This window comes from Geospiza fortis, unplaced genomic scaffold, assembly GCF_000277835.1.
Source record: "Geospiza fortis unplaced genomic scaffold, GeoFor_1.0 scaffold403, whole genome shotgun sequence".
Lineage (NCBI taxonomy): Eukaryota > Metazoa > Chordata > Aves > Passeriformes > Thraupidae > Geospiza > Geospiza fortis.
Genome location: NW_005054336.1, coordinates 600967 through 618664, shown reverse-complemented (window position 1 = coordinate 618664; position 17698 = coordinate 600967). Strand labels below are relative to the sequence as shown.

General features: G+C 37.0%; 1 protein-coding gene across 2 annotated transcripts; it reads left to right on the top strand.

Annotated features, from left to right (window-relative positions):
- Nucleotides 1-13568, top strand: SSX2IP (SSX family member 2 interacting protein). 2 transcript variants are annotated; one of them, XM_005422046.3, is made up of 13 exons: nt 1-70; nt 792-955; nt 1203-1403; nt 3016-3126; nt 4359-4494; nt 6008-6083; nt 6161-6332; nt 7116-7266; nt 8466-8602; nt 9016-9183; nt 11258-11366; nt 12192-12312; nt 12491-13568. In XM_005422046.3, exons 1-13 carry the CDS (start codon nt 28-30, stop codon nt 12639-12641), a joined length of 1740 nt encoding a protein of 579 aa, XP_005422103.1. In that variant the 5' UTR covers nt 1-27; the 3' UTR covers nt 12642-13568. The 2 variants fall into 2 exon arrangements, with proteins under 2 accessions (XP_005422103.1, XP_030913782.1); XM_031057922.1 differs by lacking the exon at nt 3016-3126 and having other exon boundaries at nt 7-70.
- The last annotated feature ends 4130 nt before the right edge of the window (nt 13569-17698 follow it).

Sequence of the window (17698 nt, the reverse complement as noted above, 5' to 3'; positions counted from 1 at the left end):
TCAGGGCCCCAGCCTGTCTCTGTTGCTATGGGAGATTGGAGGACTGTTACTGTGCCGCTGCTGTCATCAGGTAAACTGGGAATATTCTGAATTTAGTTGATTTGCTGATTTTACCAGCAATGTTATAGCAGCTAGAGAGAGACTGGAGTTTTGTGCATATTTGAGTAGTTAAACAGCATGGTAAATAATACAAACAGTGCTTTGTCTTGGATTGAATCTTTACAGACATGCTAATGTAAAATACTGTACTTGCACATATATGAAAAGGTTAAGAACTTGCAGTCACATTTTATTTTTTATAATCATGCCTATAAATGTATCTTGTGTTTTCAAAGATTTCTTTACTTGTTCTATATTCTTTTGCTTAATAAATTGGTTACAAATTTGTTAAAGGAGTAAATATTTTCTTGCCTATTTCTGCCTAGTGGAAGAGTAAATTACAGCATATACTTAATAAGTATAATCATACCATACATTCTATAAGAATTTTACTGAATGCACATCTCTTCACCTGTGTTGTAGTAAGTCAATAAAAAGGAAGTGTGCTCAGTTTTTTCTTGGTGGATGAGTAAAATTTGAAAGGTACAACACTTTAAAGTGTTATTGAGTCTAAATCTTCAGTGGCAGTTTCTGCTTTATATGTATCTTGTGAATTGTTTAATGTCATTCTAGATCAAATTCTCTGTTCTAGAATCTAAATTTCTGTAAATAATAACTTGAATACATAAGGATTTGATTTTATGTGATGCATTAAAATAATAGCTGATTTCTTCTTAATGTTTAACTTTTAGATAGCAAAACTAAATTTCCATATACCTCAGAACGGAAATCTCCTACAAGCATGAGCTCAGAAGTGCTACGCTTGTCACTGCCTTCATCCAAAAGCATGCACAGCTTTTTCAGTGCCTTCTGCACAGAAGAGAATATTGAACAGAGTATATCCTATATTGATAGGGTAAGCCAGATCTTTCTGTTTACTGAAAGTTGTCACCTGCACACAATCAATTGTGGTAAAAAAGACTGACTGGATTAAGAATGCTTCTTCCTCAGTGCCCAGAAGCTGAAGTTGGTGGGAAGTAGTCACAGTTTCCCCCTTAATACAGGATTTCACCTGATACTGTTTCTGTCTTTTGGAGAATAGTGGGAGATTGATCCAGTTATTGATCTCATTTCGCCCTCTCTCCCCCCTTGTCTTTTACCAGGAATTAACAACGATGGGGTTTCCCTCTATTTATGCCGAGTCCAAAGGAAAAGAATTAGATTTAGTGTCTATGGTCAACTGTATGAATGAATTGCTTGTACTGCAGCACAAGAACCTCCGAGCTCAGGAAGAAATAGAAATACAGCATCTGAAACTGGGAAGTGATATGGATCACTTGCAGAACTGCTATTCTAAGTTAAAGGTAGAAAAAAGGATCATTCCACTAGAATTATGCAGCATTTCTTTTTTTTTTTTTCCTACCTAGTTCTAATTTACAGTTGTATTTTTGTGTGTATTTTGGGGATTTTGGAAGTCTTTTTTTTTTCCAAATGAAAATGCCTTAAAGTTAATGAAATATGAGCTAACAAGAGAACTTCTAATTACTTGGAATTTTAGCCTCCTTAATCAAGGAAGGGGGAAGACTGTTTGACTTGTGAGTGTTAATGTACACTTTGGGTGAAAACATTAAACACTTTAGTTCTCATTATTTAGTATTGCTTAAAAGAGTATGCCCAGCTCTTACAGATAAATTCCCGATGTAATTGTAACAAGTAAAAGCACACATAACTCTTCTAGTGTGGGGTTTTTAGTCTTTTTCCATATCATTAGCTTTTTCCATGTGGTTTTTTTGTTGTTGGATGCCTCAAACATCCAACTACAGAGTCTGTTTGTAAGAATTGCTCAGAAACTGGTGTCAAACCACAAGTTACTAAGCTTCATTTTATCACAGAATAAACACATGCTCAAGGCCAGTCCCTGTGGAGTAGCTGATATATTGGAAGTTCTGGGTGCACTTTTATGTGCAGTCATATTACAAAAGACTTGACTTTCTCTTAATTCTATCAAGAAAAAAAATATAAAAAAAGAGAAAATATTTCAGTGCATGATTCAGTGCTTTTTTAAAGTTTGCTTTTCACTTGTGCTGGTCAGCACTGTCTCCTTGAAAATTACTGCTGTAGATTTTCAAAATGATAGTAGCCCTCTTGCTGAGATTGGTCATTCCTGTAGAAGGATTTTGATTACAGATAGAAAGTAATCTGTAACTGCACTGATTTTTATGCAAACACTAAAATGTAAGGTCCTAGAATACTTCACTTGCTTTCCCTAGATGAATAGCTGTTAAGGGGAGAGAGGGAGATCTTCTTAGTACTGCATGAATCCCAGGGCATCTAACTGGCTGTCAGCTTGTGAGGTTCCTCATGTAGACTCTTCCAGCTACCATACAGCAATCCTCTTGACTTCCACTATTGTGTTACCTGTATTTCACTGTGGTGTGTGTAGAAGTTCTTGTTGCTTAAACATATCTACACATTTGTACCTCAGTATGCATGTGAAGGAAAAGTTTGTATTTGGCTTGTCATTTAAGCTGCCAGTTTTAGGTCTGAGTTTCATTCATGGACAGAACTTTTAAAAATGCTAGTTTTGCACTATCTGTTGTAACAAGATCATCTGTCTAGCCTTCTCTGTATATGTGGAATGTTCCATTTGCATTGTTATGGTCACAGTCTGTATATCTGTATTAATTGTACCCTTAATTATTCAACAGAAATGCTCCAGTAAAACTGTAGTTCCAAATTCATCCAGGTTGCTTAATATCCACCTCACTCTCACAGTACAGATATGCTTACAGAATCCTGACTTAATGAAAAAGTCCTAACTGTAAAAGATAATATCTGTTAAATATTAAGCCATATCTCATGTGAGGTGGTTTGGCAGTTTGGTTAACATGGCTTGTTTGTTTTGGTTGGTTGGGGTTTTTTTAAATCTTATGCTTTTAATTCTTATTGATACTGAACTATCAACACTTTTTCTAGGAACAGTTGGAATTATCTAAAAGGGAAATAGTTGGGCTTCAGGAAAGAGACAGACAACTGCAAAGCAAGAACAGAAATTTGCACCAGTTACTTAAAAATGAAAAGGATGAAGTGAGTTGTTTTGTACATTAACACAAGTCATTATATAGATATTGAAGAATATTTTTTTATGCACGGAGTCTTGTAATTGCTCATTTTGAATGTGGTTTTTTGTTTGGTAAATGTCTTTCAAGTTGACTGGCATGTTGCATATGGATAAATAGGTTCTATAAGGGATAGGTCCAAGTTGCAGCAATAGAGAGTACTGCAGAAATGCAGATGTGCAGTTTTCTGAGATTTTCTGTACAGCTTTAGCTTAGAATGTTCAGATATATCAAAAAGTAGGAGGAGCAACAGGATTCTGTCACTTACTTAAACATTTGTGTATAGAGGCTTTTGGGGTTTTCTTGTTATATTATAGAGGGGAGAAAAAGACCAATAAGAAGGGAGGTGGGGGGAAACCCAGCTCACAACAACTATCTCATTAAACTTAAATATCTTGAAACAATTAAGATCAGAAAACACTTTGACATCCATGACACTTCTTAGTTTGGCATTTGTTTCCTTTATGCTCCTTCCCTAGCATTGTACTTCACATGGCTCCCATGTTTTTGTGAATGTGGCTCCTCTAAGTTTCTGTGGATGTTCTGTGTTCATAAACATGTTCATACAGTTGGGCATAACAGTACTAACTGTTCATAGTGAACTTCCTGGAGTTCCAGCTTAAAATATTGAATGTGCTGTATGTTTGTAAGGTTAAATGGTAAAATTAAAAAAACCCAAACAATACAACCCTAAGAACTGTCAAAAATTGCTTTGTGATGTTTTAATGTTCTTTTAGACCAAATGGAATAGTCTGTCTTTCAATGTCCTGCTGCCCCAAGGAAGAGGAGTTTATTTTTTAGTGCAAGCCTAACAAGCATGCTTTAGGATTGGAGTAAACCTAGATCCTGAGCATGAATTACTGAAAGTAAAGATACATCTTTCTCTGCTCTGTTCAATAAAGTCATTAAAGGTTATGTGACTTATCAGAACATGAATTCAGTTGTACTTCAGAGAAATTATAGTATTATAATCTGCTGTTTATGATATGGGTTTCTGTGAAAAGAACCTGCCTCTCCTGAGATAAGTCTGAGATCAGAATCCATGGGATGGGAGAGCTCTTCTGATTCCTTTTGTCACTTCCTTTCACCAAAAGAATAGTTTAATAGAAGTTTTGTTTTGCCTCATGTGTTTTGGTTTTCTGAAGAAATGTATGTTTATACTTTAGTGGAAGAAACAGCCTTTTGTGGCATTGCTTTTAGGTTCAGAAGTTACAGAATGTAATTTCAAGTAGAGCTACACAATACAATCATGATATGAAGAGGAAAGAGAGAGAATATAACAAATTAAAGGAGCGCTTACATCAGTTAGTCATGAATAAAAAAGACAAAAAGTTAGGTAAGTAGCTCTTTGAATTTATCACAGCAAAATTATCGTAATCTTTGTTACCCAGAGCCAATTTTGGGCATTTTTATCATTAAAGGCAATGTGGCCCTCTTGCAGATTTTATTTGGATGTTGGAATGTTAAAGAAAATAAGCGATATTTCATGTTATCTGACTGTGTAAGACTTTTCTACATTGTGTTTCGTGAGATTCCTTACCAAGCATAAACCAAATGCTGATCTTTACCTAATGAGGTGGGGTTGTTTTTTTGGTGGTTTTTTTTCCTTACTAAGGAAAATTTATTCCTAGGGTTCCATAGGAATCAATGGCTATGCTAGAGCCATCTCTCCTCTATTTTCTTGCTACTGTTGCTATCACAAGATTTTGGATAATGTCATAAACGCTGTGTTGTTCTAAGCAGTTGACATCAGGAAGGCACACTGCATGGGATTTTACTCTGGAGATACTCTGCTTGTGGTTAGCACAAGTATTGAGAGGTTTGAGAGGAAGTAACCCTACAAGGCAGATATACCATCCTGTACTATGTGAAATGAGGAGAAACCAGATCTCCTTTATCATGAGTACTTGTATGTTGTACTGCCCAGAAATTGTGTTCAAGACATTCATCAGTGCTATTTACCATCAATACATGGGTAACCATGAAAATGGGTGTTGTTGTTAGGTATTAAAAAAAATGTACCTTTTGGTTCATATATCTGCCCTTAAAGTATTTCTATAATTTATCTCCAGTGGAAGGGAAGTCCTGCTCTAGTCCACTTGCTGCCCCCAAACTCAGCTGTTTGCCAGCTGTAGTGCATGTTTTAGTGAGCTCATTGAGTTCACTAAACCAGAAGAAAACTGTTCCTGTTGTTGCCAAGATGGTTCTCTGCTTACTTAGTTTTCTCTAAGTCCTTGTGCTTAAGCCCAGCCAGGTTAGGACACAGTAGGAGGATCACCTATTTTGGCTGCAGAAAATCTTTACCTATCATTTCAGTAAGCTCTAGAAACTTCACCCTGAGGTCAGCAAAACTTAACATTCTTGATTTCTGGTGGCTAGTACTAGTTCAAGTTTGGGTTTCTGTTGTTGGTGTGGTTGGGGTTTTTTGATTTTACCTTTATTCAAACGTGGACAGAAGTTTTGAGGAATACCTTAAGAAACATGAATAAGTTCCTTACCCTAAACAGGAGATAAAACTGGCATTGTTGCCAGAATGAGCATAGACTTGATACATCAATATAAAGGTTGAAACAGGGATGAAGGTGTCATTAAGAAATGCATTAAAAAGATAAGACAGGATGAGAATATATCCTTCTGAGTTTCAAAACTCAAAAACTTACCTTTTTTCCTTTGATTGTTATTTTTGCTTTAAGCAGGGCCATGTGATTTAATGAGTCTAAAGTTTGAGGGGGATATGATCTTTGAGTAATATGATCTTTTTATAATAACTACATATAAATGCAATGTCATCTAAATTTTTATCTCTTTGCATATTGTTTCACACTTTGAAATATCCTTTTCATTTGTAGCTATGGAAGTTCTAAATTATGTTGGTAGAGCTGATGGGAAGAGAGGTGCATGGAGGACTGATAAGACAGAAGCCAGGTAGTTGTCTTAGAACAACATTAATTGAAGCATGTATGAGGGCTGGTATGTTGTTACTGTAAGATTATTTCTTCCAGAAACGAGGAAGAAATGTACAAAGTTCTGTTAAGTGATTATGAACAACGCCAAAAACAGCTTTTACTGGAAAATACTGAGCTAAAGAAAGTTCTTCAGCAAATGAAGAAAGATATTATTTCACTTCTTCCACCACAGAAACAAAAACCTAAAGAAAGATCTGAAGATGGGCTGGTGAGTATTCTTCAGCTAAAATTAAATCTCTGTAGCAGTTTGGTATAGTTCTGGAGTAAATTGATAATTATTAAAAAGAAAGTAAACTTCTTCTGAGAGTTGCAATGGATTGCACATCATGTGTTTTGTGTGAAATTCATCCAATATAAATATTCTGCTCTCTGTGAACAATACACAGTGTATTCTTTCCAGTGAGCAAATTAAAAGCTTGAAAATCTTCTTTGAATGAATGTAAATGCAATAGCTACTGGTATGTAATTCTATATTGCAATGCATCATACTGGATTTTGGATGCCTGGGGGGTTTTGTTTGTTTGTTTCCAGATTTTAGTATTTCTTTACACAGGATATTTTTATTGAAGAGTTTACTGCCATGGCTGTGTAGAACAGCCATGTAGGTTCTCTGTCACCTTCTTTATAAGGTGAGAGTACTGTTCTTGATTGGATGACTTGCCCCCATACTGGAGCAGCTGCTGCCTAAGTCTGACAGCACAACTCAGCAGTCTGACCCTGTCTGGGTTGAAGATGTGAGTGACTGAGCCTTGCTAGCTGACCCACAGTGTCTGTGGTGGGCTTCTGGGATCTGCCTGCTCACTTGCCTCCTCAGCATTATGCTGTCAGGGACCAGAACTCCCTGAGAGTCAAATTTCCCTGGATGGAAAAATCTTTATGTAAGGGTTTTCTTTCTCTTCAGTAAATTGAATCTATGCATATATTTATATAAACAAATACACGTATTTGGAGGGGTGAAATGGTTTGCAGCTTCTTATTTCTGTTTCTACAGGTGCTGTCAGACCAGGAGGAAGATATTGGAGAATTAAATAAAGAGAATATGTGGGAATTATCTTGTGAAACTGTGCGGGAACAGCTTACCAATAGCATTAGGAAGCAGTGGCGAATGTTGAAAAATCACGTTGAAAAGCTGGATAACCAAGGTTGGTGTTCAACTGCATTATGTGTACATATAAAATACATTTTAGAAAAAGTAATGCAGATGTGGCACTTCGAAATAATTGGATGCAAAATATGTAATTCCCTCTAAAGAGCCTGGTCTTGCCACATCCTCTGGGACTTCTTGTGGCATTCTAAAACAAACCAACTGATGGTATGGTGCTGGACTCTCCTCATTTCCAGCTGTTAAACAGCATTAAGACAGCTAAAAATATATAAAATTCTTTCCTAGTATTATTTTTCCATGCAAGTAAATGCAGCTACTACCACAGGGATGTTTGCTGTCAAGAGTAAGATTGAGAAGGTCATGCATGCACTTGCAAATAAAACAGCAGATGGCCTTTGAGAGTATGTTTACACCCTAGAAAGGATTTCAAGAATGCTTGTAATACTTTATTTGGTGTAACTAACTGAAAAGTAAGCATCAGAAATAATGTTACAATTGTTTGCTCTTTTTTTTGGAGTCATCTTTTAGGTTTTTTTTTAGTTTATAGGGGTGACCATAGTATAGCCCTTTAGGATTCTATTAATGTTCAAATACTGGCTTCAGGGGACCAAAACTTGTCTTATTACAATCATTGTGATTTAGCATGCATTGAGCTAAATAAGCCAGTACGTAATTGTACAAAATAGAACCATTTCTGTAATTCATTCCCTTACTAGAATGAAAACATGCATGCAGTGTTTGTTAGCTCCATTTCTCCTTCACAGGACTTGAAGGAAAAGGCTTTCTTTTTATATCTGTGATAAATATAGTTACTGTCATATTTTTATGAACACATAAGCCCTTCAAAAATGGGCTCAGAAGAATGGGCTAACAGCATGTCAGTGAAAAAAAAATCTTTAGTTGTCTTGAGTTTTCTTTTAAATGACTGCTGAAGCAAGCGAGGATTTTGTGTAACACTTATTGCAGTGTAGATGGTTGGTTTACCTTGGGGAATGTGAAACAGCCATGTTTTCATTGCTTTTGCTTTTTTTTTTTTAACTGGATTTGATGCATAATTACTTATGTAGCACAAATTTTGGAACTCTTGTCTCTGACAGAAATGCTTTGAGTACACTATGTATCTGTCTTTCACGTTGAAACAAAGAATCTAAAAACTTTTACTCTTCTAAGGTGTCTCTGGTATGAGGTCTTGGGGTTTTTATAACTTGCTTTAAGGATGCTTTTTTTCTCCCTTAGTGTCACGTGGACATTCAGGAGCTTTGAATGAAAAAGATGTCATTTCAAGAGAAGACCATGAGCTAGAAACTGGAAAGTTAGAGTTAGAGATTCAGCAATGTAAAGAAATGATCAGAACTCAGCAACAGCTCTTACAGGTAGTAGGCTTTATTTTTTCTTATTTTTCTTAATTGAATCCAAGTTTATTTTATTTAATGTTCCACTCTTCTTGCCTCTGAGCCTTTCTCCATTCCTTGATTGTGCTTTTAAAATAAAACAACTTAGTGGGTGGTCTGAGTATAACTGTGCTAGTGGCTTGGTTAATAATGTAAGGACTTTTTACTCCTGGTAGGAATAATTTTGGAGGCTGAACAAAGGTGAGGCTGTCTGAACAGGGACATTTTGATTGCTATCTGAAATCTGCCCCCACTATCCACCAACTTGATATCTACTGCATTGTTTCTATATTAAACTTCAACCATTTTTCTAGTAAAACTGAAACTGTGGAAATACCATATCTCTTAAGTCGCTCCCAAATTAACATTTGTCTTTTGTTGCTTTGTATCTACAGCAACAGCTTACATGTGATGATGACACCACTCTGTTACTACAAGACTGCTATTTGTTGGAAGAAAGAGAGCGTCTCCAGGAAGAATGGAGACTATTTCGAGAGCAAAAGAAGAATTTTGAGAAGGAACGAAAAAGTTTTACAGAAGCTGCTATTAGATTAGGACTTGAGGTATTGGGAAAGGGAGCTCATATGGAAGACGAATTACAAGTCTTTCTTTTATGTGTGACAAAGTGCAGCCATCCAGCAGTATCAGTTTCTGATGTCTATAGAGAAAGATCATTGCCATACTGTATAAAACATATCTTTAGTTGTTCTGGAAGATCATTCTCTTGGCAATTGAAAAAGCCAAGGTTTTTGTGTATATTAGAAAATACAGTTTCTGCAACTGGAACCAAACCATTTTTGTTTCAGGTTTTGAAATATCTGAAGTGCTTCCAAAATTTATTAACTAAATCTCTTGGATACTTGTAAAGGTTGGTTTCCTACAAAAGTAAGGCCTATGTCAATTTCAGTCAAATTTGGCCTCAGGGTTGAATCTGAAAGGTACTTGATTTCTAAGATTTGGTGAAAACCAGTGACTTTTGCAAAAACACCAAGTAATTACTATGCTTCCCTTAGTAGGGTCATTATCTGTTCTGGTTTTGTAGTTAAGCTGGGCAGTAAGCACAGGTACTGGCAGTCAGGGTAGATGTGTCTGAACGAGCTCTAGCACATGTCCTTTGGTCTAGCCCATAGTTAGGGTCAAAAATGTGAAGAGGCTTACAAGTTTGTCAGGGAAAGGTCATCATGATGTGATTGTGGAACTAGGATGGTACAGATATGACAGGAAAAAAGAGATGGACTTTTGCTTATAGAACAGCTTGCTTTGATGTGCAGAGCAGAAAGTTGGAGTGGGATGTGATTAAAATTTATAAAGCTGTGGATTCAGTTTGAGCAGATGAAAGCCCTACTGTTGTTCACCAAATCCCTCAAGGCTTGGACTAGAGGGGACTCTTAATTTTGAAATTAAATCAAAATCATACCCCAAAAGGTAGTTTTTTTATAGTTAGGTAGTTGACTTCTGGATTTTTTTTGAAGGAGATTGTAAAGGCAGTGTATACCATCAAGTTCAAAAAGCACTTGCCTGAGCTTATGGGCAACACACTCACAGATAATAAAAATGGGGCACAGGGGAGTGCCTTTCAGTATCTATAATCAAATGGCTTTTGGGAATGGGAACTTGTGAGGGAATGCACTGCAGAAAGTGACTCTGCTCATAAATAGCATCTCTTGTGGCCACTGTTTGAGACAGAATACAGAGTTAACTGGCCAACCTGTCTGACCCAGAATATAAAATACTCTAGGTGTTATTTAAGCTACTGGGATAGCAGTAGTTCACGTGGTAACAAATACAAATTATAACTAATTTTATTTTATTTGCGTTTCAGTGAGTGAGTTAATTTCATGTTGCACATTGAATTCAGCTTTAAAAGCAATGAGTGATAATACACAATAATTGTTTGTCTGGAAATGTTTAGGACTACATTGCAGCCTAAGTATAACTGCTCATGCTTCAGCTTGTCAGAATGCTGAGGTATGAAATGAGAAGCAATGCTGTGAGCTTTGTAGGTGTTTGTGAATGTTTGCGTTGGAGTTCAGCTTCCTCTGTTTTTCTACTGACAGAGAATAGGAGCATCCTGTTTCACTGATGGTTTTTGGAGATGAAATAACTTGTTGCTTGATTCCAGAGCCATTGGATCTCTTGGAGGTTGTCTGTTAGACATTCTTTTTCTGTGCTTGGAGGGACTGGAAAGGGAAACAACCTCTTTGTTTTCTTGCCCCAGTTTTATACAGAAGCAATCAGGGCTATATTTTCAGTGTAATTTTTCCCTGTTTAGAAGGTTTAAGAAGTAATTGTTCCTGGTGGCTGCCTTGGATGAGGGCTGCTCCAAGAGGTGGTGCTGTTCTGGGAGAATGGGGAGCACAGGAGGTGGTGTCGGTGGAGTGTAGAGCAGTGAAGTGAAAGGATTACTCTGACCTCTGTGGAACAAGCTGTGGGATTTGGCTGTGAGTGCCCCCTCAGCCAATCCTCACTGGGCTAAAAGCTTGCTCACAGGCAGTATTTGCTGTGTTAAACTGCTGGCTCTCCTTGGTGACATAGACATGCTACAACTTTGGCTTTCTGAAATAGCATAACATCAATTTAACGTGGGCTAGGTTTTTTCCTGTTGTCATAAGTGTAAATTGTCATTTCTTTTCTTAGAGAAAGGCATTTGAGGAAGATAGAGGAGCATGGCTGAAGCATCAGTTCTTAAGTATGACTGCTGATTGCAAGTCTGAAAATGCAACAACTCCAAGTGCCTTCTTAAGAAGCAAGTATTTGGTTCAGATTATGTTCTTGCACAGTTTCTTTCTCTTCCTTTCAACTAGAAGTCACAAATATGAACAAAACAATTAAAAAACCCAAAGGTCTCAAGAAAAAATTTACCATGTATCTGTATGCCTCCACATATCAGGGCAACTGATATGTTGATGGTTCAAAATTTCCTGATAATTACTTATGTAGTGAATTTATATTTGTGAAACAATCTGGTGAATATCAAATACCTGACAGCACAGCAGGTAACTTTCATGTGCTTTCATAAATACTGAAGAACATGTAATCATTCTGGTTTTCTACTTCATATAAAAACTTTGAAATATAAATGTGAGAAGGGATTGATCTGGCCCTCCTAAGTTTGCCATTTATTTCCATTGACTTGTGTGATGGTTAGTTTCATGTAAACAGTAAGACATCTGACTTCATTTTTGGTTTTGTTTTCTGTATTCTGACAAGTTTGCAGGTTTTCATGTTGGTGTTGTCTGTGCATGCTGGAGAGGTCTTTACTTAAGGAACAAAAAAGCTTTATTAATTGTAAATTGAGTAATTACACTTGAGTGACTTCATATGACTACTTTCAGTGGTAGCTATATATGCAAATGCTGCATTTTCAAATTTAGAGTCCTAATTTTAACATAACTTCCTTCAATACTTTAAAAATTTTTAATCCCAGGTCTGTATCAGTGACAGTTTTATTATAGCTCTTCTTTAAGGTCTTTGTGGTTTTGGTTTTTTCTTTAAAGCAGAGGGCACAAAATGCTGAAGGACTTGCTTATTTCCAGTGGGCTGCAGTTTAACTGATGTGTGTTTCTCTTAGGTTCTGACACAGACCTTCGTTTAGTGAGATCTGCATCTCAGCAAAAAAGACCTCCCTCTGTGTTGAGTACTACTGCTTCACCAGAGCCTTGCCAGATATCCCAGTACATTACACAAAACAGGTTTGTGAAAAAATGTAGATGGCTTGTAGAGTGCTGAACTCTATGGAGAGCACAGCATAATCTAAAGCTTATGGTTGGTATATAACCAAGGATATTAAACATTATATCATAAAAGCAATACTCTGTTTCCATTCAGAGCATTGTTTATTTGCATTGTAACTTCTTTTTCTGCTTCCAGTGTTGCATCAGAAAAACCTGCTGCAGATTACATGCCAAATCTGTGGGTGGAAAGTGATGACAAAGAAGAAACTGAAGAATGCACAAAGACATGGGAAGACTCTGGACTTGACACTCTATGTAGAAACTTGCACATGGAACAGCTGCCTTAGACTTCTAGGGTTGCCTGCTGGGATTTTTGTTAGAGACTTGTTCATAAACTTATCATTCTAAATGAAACAGAATGCTGTGAGTTTGATCATTCTTCTGGAGGATTATGTGGTGATCTGAATCGTGGTGTGTTTCTATGTGTGTGCACATGGCTTTTATTTTTTAGACCATTTTTTGCCTCTTTCTTGCAACTCTTGAAAGAAAATTTAAGAATATATAAAAGCTTTGATATTTTTCTAGTAACAGAAACTCTAGTTCTGTGAATAAAGCAATGGTCTGAAACTTTGACTGTAATGAAATACTGGATCCTAATGTTACCTTTCATCACAGGCAGAGATAGCACTTTTAGAAATTGTTTAATTATTGGAAACATGCATTTATGTCTCAAGTGTAACTGGCATTAAATCCTTTTTTGCCTCGACTTGAATGTACAGTATACTGTAGATTTTTAACAAAACAGGTTCTATATTTATTGTGTGATTTGAAAATACCTCTTTGATATCTCAATGATTTAAAGTGCAAATCTTTATATATTTGTAAATAGAACAAGTGGTTATGCTGAGAAACCATGAAATGAAACACATGCATACATAAATATTATTTTACATGGCATTTTAAATTGTTTTCTAGTGATACTCAGTTTACAGATCCATTGGGACTTTCAGTGGTTCAGTCAGGAACCAAAGTATTTCAAATGTGAACAATAAACGTGTAATTCTATTCTAAAAAACCCTGGTTCTATGATTTGTGTGCAGTAAACTTTTAAGCTACCATGGTTATAGGGCTATATACAATGTATACAAATCTGGTGCTGGTTTTGTATTTTGTTTGGTTTTTTGTTTTAATTGACTCCAGAATGTTATTTTTTGTGTAGCCTTGGGGAAGTCTCTTGTTTATAATGTAATAAAAATAGCCAAGTTTAGAGGTAAGATGTTTCAAGGTCTCCTTCACCTTACTCAGTGTGTGATTTTCCTTGCCCAGTACAGATCCATCTTCTCTTATTTGGTTTTTGTGCATGTGGGATCACTTGAATAGCTCTGATCCTTGTGTAATTGGCCTTTTGGAAGATGTCTGAACTTAAACTGCCTTTCTTGGGGTCAGAGGTGGGAAATTAACTCAAGTTTAGAATCCTTCACTGAAGGATATTGCTGCTCTGCCCATTCACTTCAGAGTTGGAGTGTAGTGATTGGATTATCTGGAAAAATAGCAATAGGATCATACAGGGAGGAGAAGAAACTGAGGTAAAAAGCTGCACTTTCTGCTGCAGTAAATTCAGTCCATTGAGTTCCAGCTTGAGATGAAGTAGTAGCCAATGTAAACTGCAGAGGATGATACTTGTGTGGCTTTCATATAGCACCTATAAGGGAGCAGAAGTGGGTATAATGATAATACCAATACTATTGTCTTGGTGGGCTTTTTGCTGCATGGGTAGTCAAGTTGGAAAGGCAGCATCATATTTCTGTTTCTCCTGTTCTTGCCCAATAAATGGATGTTCAGAATCATGTCACAGATGTTCAGAATCACATTCACTGCTTTCTAGCAGTGTACAGTTCCTGTTGGTTTCATGTTTCCCAGCTGTTGAGCAGCTCTTGCCTGAATTTTACTTGTGGAAGAATAAATACACTTGCAAAAAACTTAAGTAAAGTGAAAAATTAATATATTAAGAGTTCTTTATATAAAGGGAGAGCAGGACTCTGCAAGCAGGATTATTTTCAAGCCAGTAGTGGCTGCAGATCTCCATGGCTGAGGCAGGATCCAGATGCCACCAGGGGCTGCTGCTGTTCCATTGTGTGCTCATGGGTGCCCTACTGGGGCTGTTAGTTGTGTTTGCTTTACTTGAGCCTTCCTTCTTCAGCCTGGTTTTCTTTAAAGTAACTTTTAGGATAATAGTGCCTTGAAGAACAAAATAACCTATTTAAACTCTTGTTTCTGTCTGTTGAGTGATTAGCAATTAATAAAGATTTTGTACTAATTTTTTGCTTTAGAGTTGTGTAACCCATTTTAGAGTGGTGGAAATATGTGTGACTGTCTCCATGGAAGAACTAACTGTGCTAGAAGGGTGTATGCAGTTGAGTCTCGAGCTGGCCTCAGAACTTGGTCAGGAAGTCTGGAGTACAGATTTGGTCCTGTCTATGCAAAGAAGTAAAACATAGCTAGAGTTTTTGGATTTCTCTATATTCAGTGTCTGGGAAGATTTTAAATCTGAAACTACTTCTAATAATTATATGAATTCTGCAAAGAGTGACATTGTGGTACTTAGAGCTGTTGGAAACAACTACAGGATCTTTCTTACTCAGAGATTTGAAGAGCAAAGGGGGAGACTTCCTGCAGGAATGTGATACAGGCGTATCACTTCCCATAGGTGTATATTTGAGATAATACAGTGAGTGCTCTTCTCAAGGAACAAGAAGTAGAGACTCTCAACAAGTGAAGACAATGCAGCTATTGCTAGCTACTCATGCATGGTATTGAAAAGATGAGTGGTTCTCTTAAACTGTGGTGTTTCTTAAAAATCTTTAACTACAATATTCATTGCTGCTTTTTCAGTCTGTGATGGACATGCTTTTACCCTAAATATCAGTCTGATTAGGTCTGAGTACTTACTTCCCAGGATTATGTTGGAGCTGTTAATTTTTTTTCCCTTTCATCCCCAGCAGCTGAAGGCTATACAATATATAGCTCCTGCAACACAGACTGTATAGCAAAAAAACCTAAGAAATGGAAATTTTTCTTAAGTGAACCTTCTCCCCACAAAACAGCTGTTGTTTTCTTCCTACTTTGAAGAACTGCTTCCACCAGATTCTACAGGCATGCTCTGCTTCACTTGTAGCAGGACAAAAGAAAAAACAGACTGTATTTTAACTTATTTTCTAGGGCTAGTTCTGTGTCCAGGTAGGTTTCAACCAGGTCAAGTTAACTGATATATGTAGATAATACCAATACAATCAGGTTATTCTTAAAAGGAAAATGGAAGGATATGCAGAATAATGGCAATACTGTGCATGTTGAATCAGCTTAGTTATTATGCAGGTGTGTTTTTTGTTTAATTTGTAGTTATCACTAAGCTTTTTTCTGTGAAGCCTTATAAGACATCTTGGTTTTAGTTTTTTTCTGATATGCAAGAGAAGTTGATGAGAAGATATGAAATGTTGACATAGTTGTATCAAAAAGTTGACCTCAGAAGAAGTGTTCAGATTATCCAATGATTTATTTATTGGTTTCAGAAAATACATCTGATATCTAATGTTCACTATGCCCTACAAAGCTGCACTTAAAATGAAAACGTGAGCTCCCATGGTGTATATTTTGTTGTAGTTTTCATATTTTGTTGTAGTTTTCACACTTGTCAGTGTTTGTTTCTTTATTCACGTTTTGAGTTGTACAAGATATACAACTCTTTGGTATGCATAACAGGTAGGTTTGTTTAAATAAATATTTACTAATAAAAAATTACTTATAACTGTATAAAAGAGCTTGTCCCCTGAGGCACAAAACATGCTTGTTCCCTTGAAGATAGATAGATAGATAGATAGATAGATAGATAGATAGATAGATAGATAGATAGATAGATAAATAATCATGAGAAATGAGACATTTCTTGCAAGTGTCCACCCTTCATCCCTCAAATGTCTTCTGCAGTGAGCTGGGTGGCAGTTCCCAAAATAGTTCACACAGCCTGAGATGGATTTACAGTCCATGTGGAGTCTGAAAAAGTGAAGACCTATGGGACTGGCAACCCAGGAACAGCACTTGCTAATGGAAGGCTGTAGAAACTGTGAAATAGAAAATAAATGTTCATTTGTGGGTGTTAAAATAGCATTTGCCACAAAGCACACTCCTGTGGTTAATCATACAACTATAGGAGTTGTGGGAATAGAATAAAGTGTCTGATTAACCCAGTATGCCATAGATGGTGAATTTTAATGGGATTCAGGGCTTTTGTGTGACTTCAGGCAACACAATAAGCTGTAGGCTTTAAGTTGCTCCTTCAGAAACATCCTCCAGCCCCTGTGCATTTTTATTGCTGATCCAGATGCCACCTCGCTGGCTTTGGGGGATGCTGTCACTTGTGGGAGGAATGGGTCTGGTCAATCCCCCAGTCTCTCACCATACTCAAACAGGCCAAAAGTGTTTTGTGCATCTCCACTTGCCTCCACAGCCCTAAGGTTTCTGGAAGAGAACACCTGTGTGAATGTGTGCCTGGGCTCTCACTGTAAACCCATGGTGAAGCTGGCTGCAATCCTGCATCTGTTCAGCTGCATTTTGGGATTGACTCCTCAGGAAATGCAAAAGTTCTAGCTGACTTGCACTCCCATTCCCCCTGCTTTGCTGGGCGGAGTCTCTGTGGCTTTTAATTATTCAGATTTGGCTGTCATTTACCTTGAAAGATAAAATATTTACTGATAGCTTATGAAATCTTTGTTCATTTAAAAAATATTCCTGGTCATTGTGACCAGAGCTGAAAGGACACATTGATCCTCTGCTTTATTTGAATAAATATATTTATATGCCATATATATATAGGTTTTCATTAGATTGTTAAATGTGCTTTGGTGCACATAGGAATATAATGGCAAGGGGATACCTGTCCTGGTCTGCTGTCTGCAGGGGCAGCTGGAGCCAGTGCTGAGGGAAGGGGAGGAACAGTGTCAGTGTGTGATACTGACTCTGCTAATTGGGCTGCTATCAGCTAGATAACAGTTTGGGTCAGGTGCCAGGTCAGCATAACCTGGGCAAAATAAACCTAGTCTATGGCAGGACCAAATAGCAGCAGCCAGCTGTGACACAACCTAGGAAATTAGGTAATGTGTTTACTGTAAAATGATTGTAAGCAATCTAGCAAAAGCTTATTAGGATAAGTTGAAACTTTTAAACAATTCAGCAAAGGGCTCATGAGATAATCAGTGAGATGCCAAGGTATGGCTTGATTTCTGTTATTCCATCTGAAGAGAAAGTATGATTGCAAAAAGGGATGTGTTTACATTAACTGATAAAAAACTTGAGAATTCAGCAGAACACAGCCACGTGTTCCTGAGCTTCCTTCCATAAAAGTCTCACC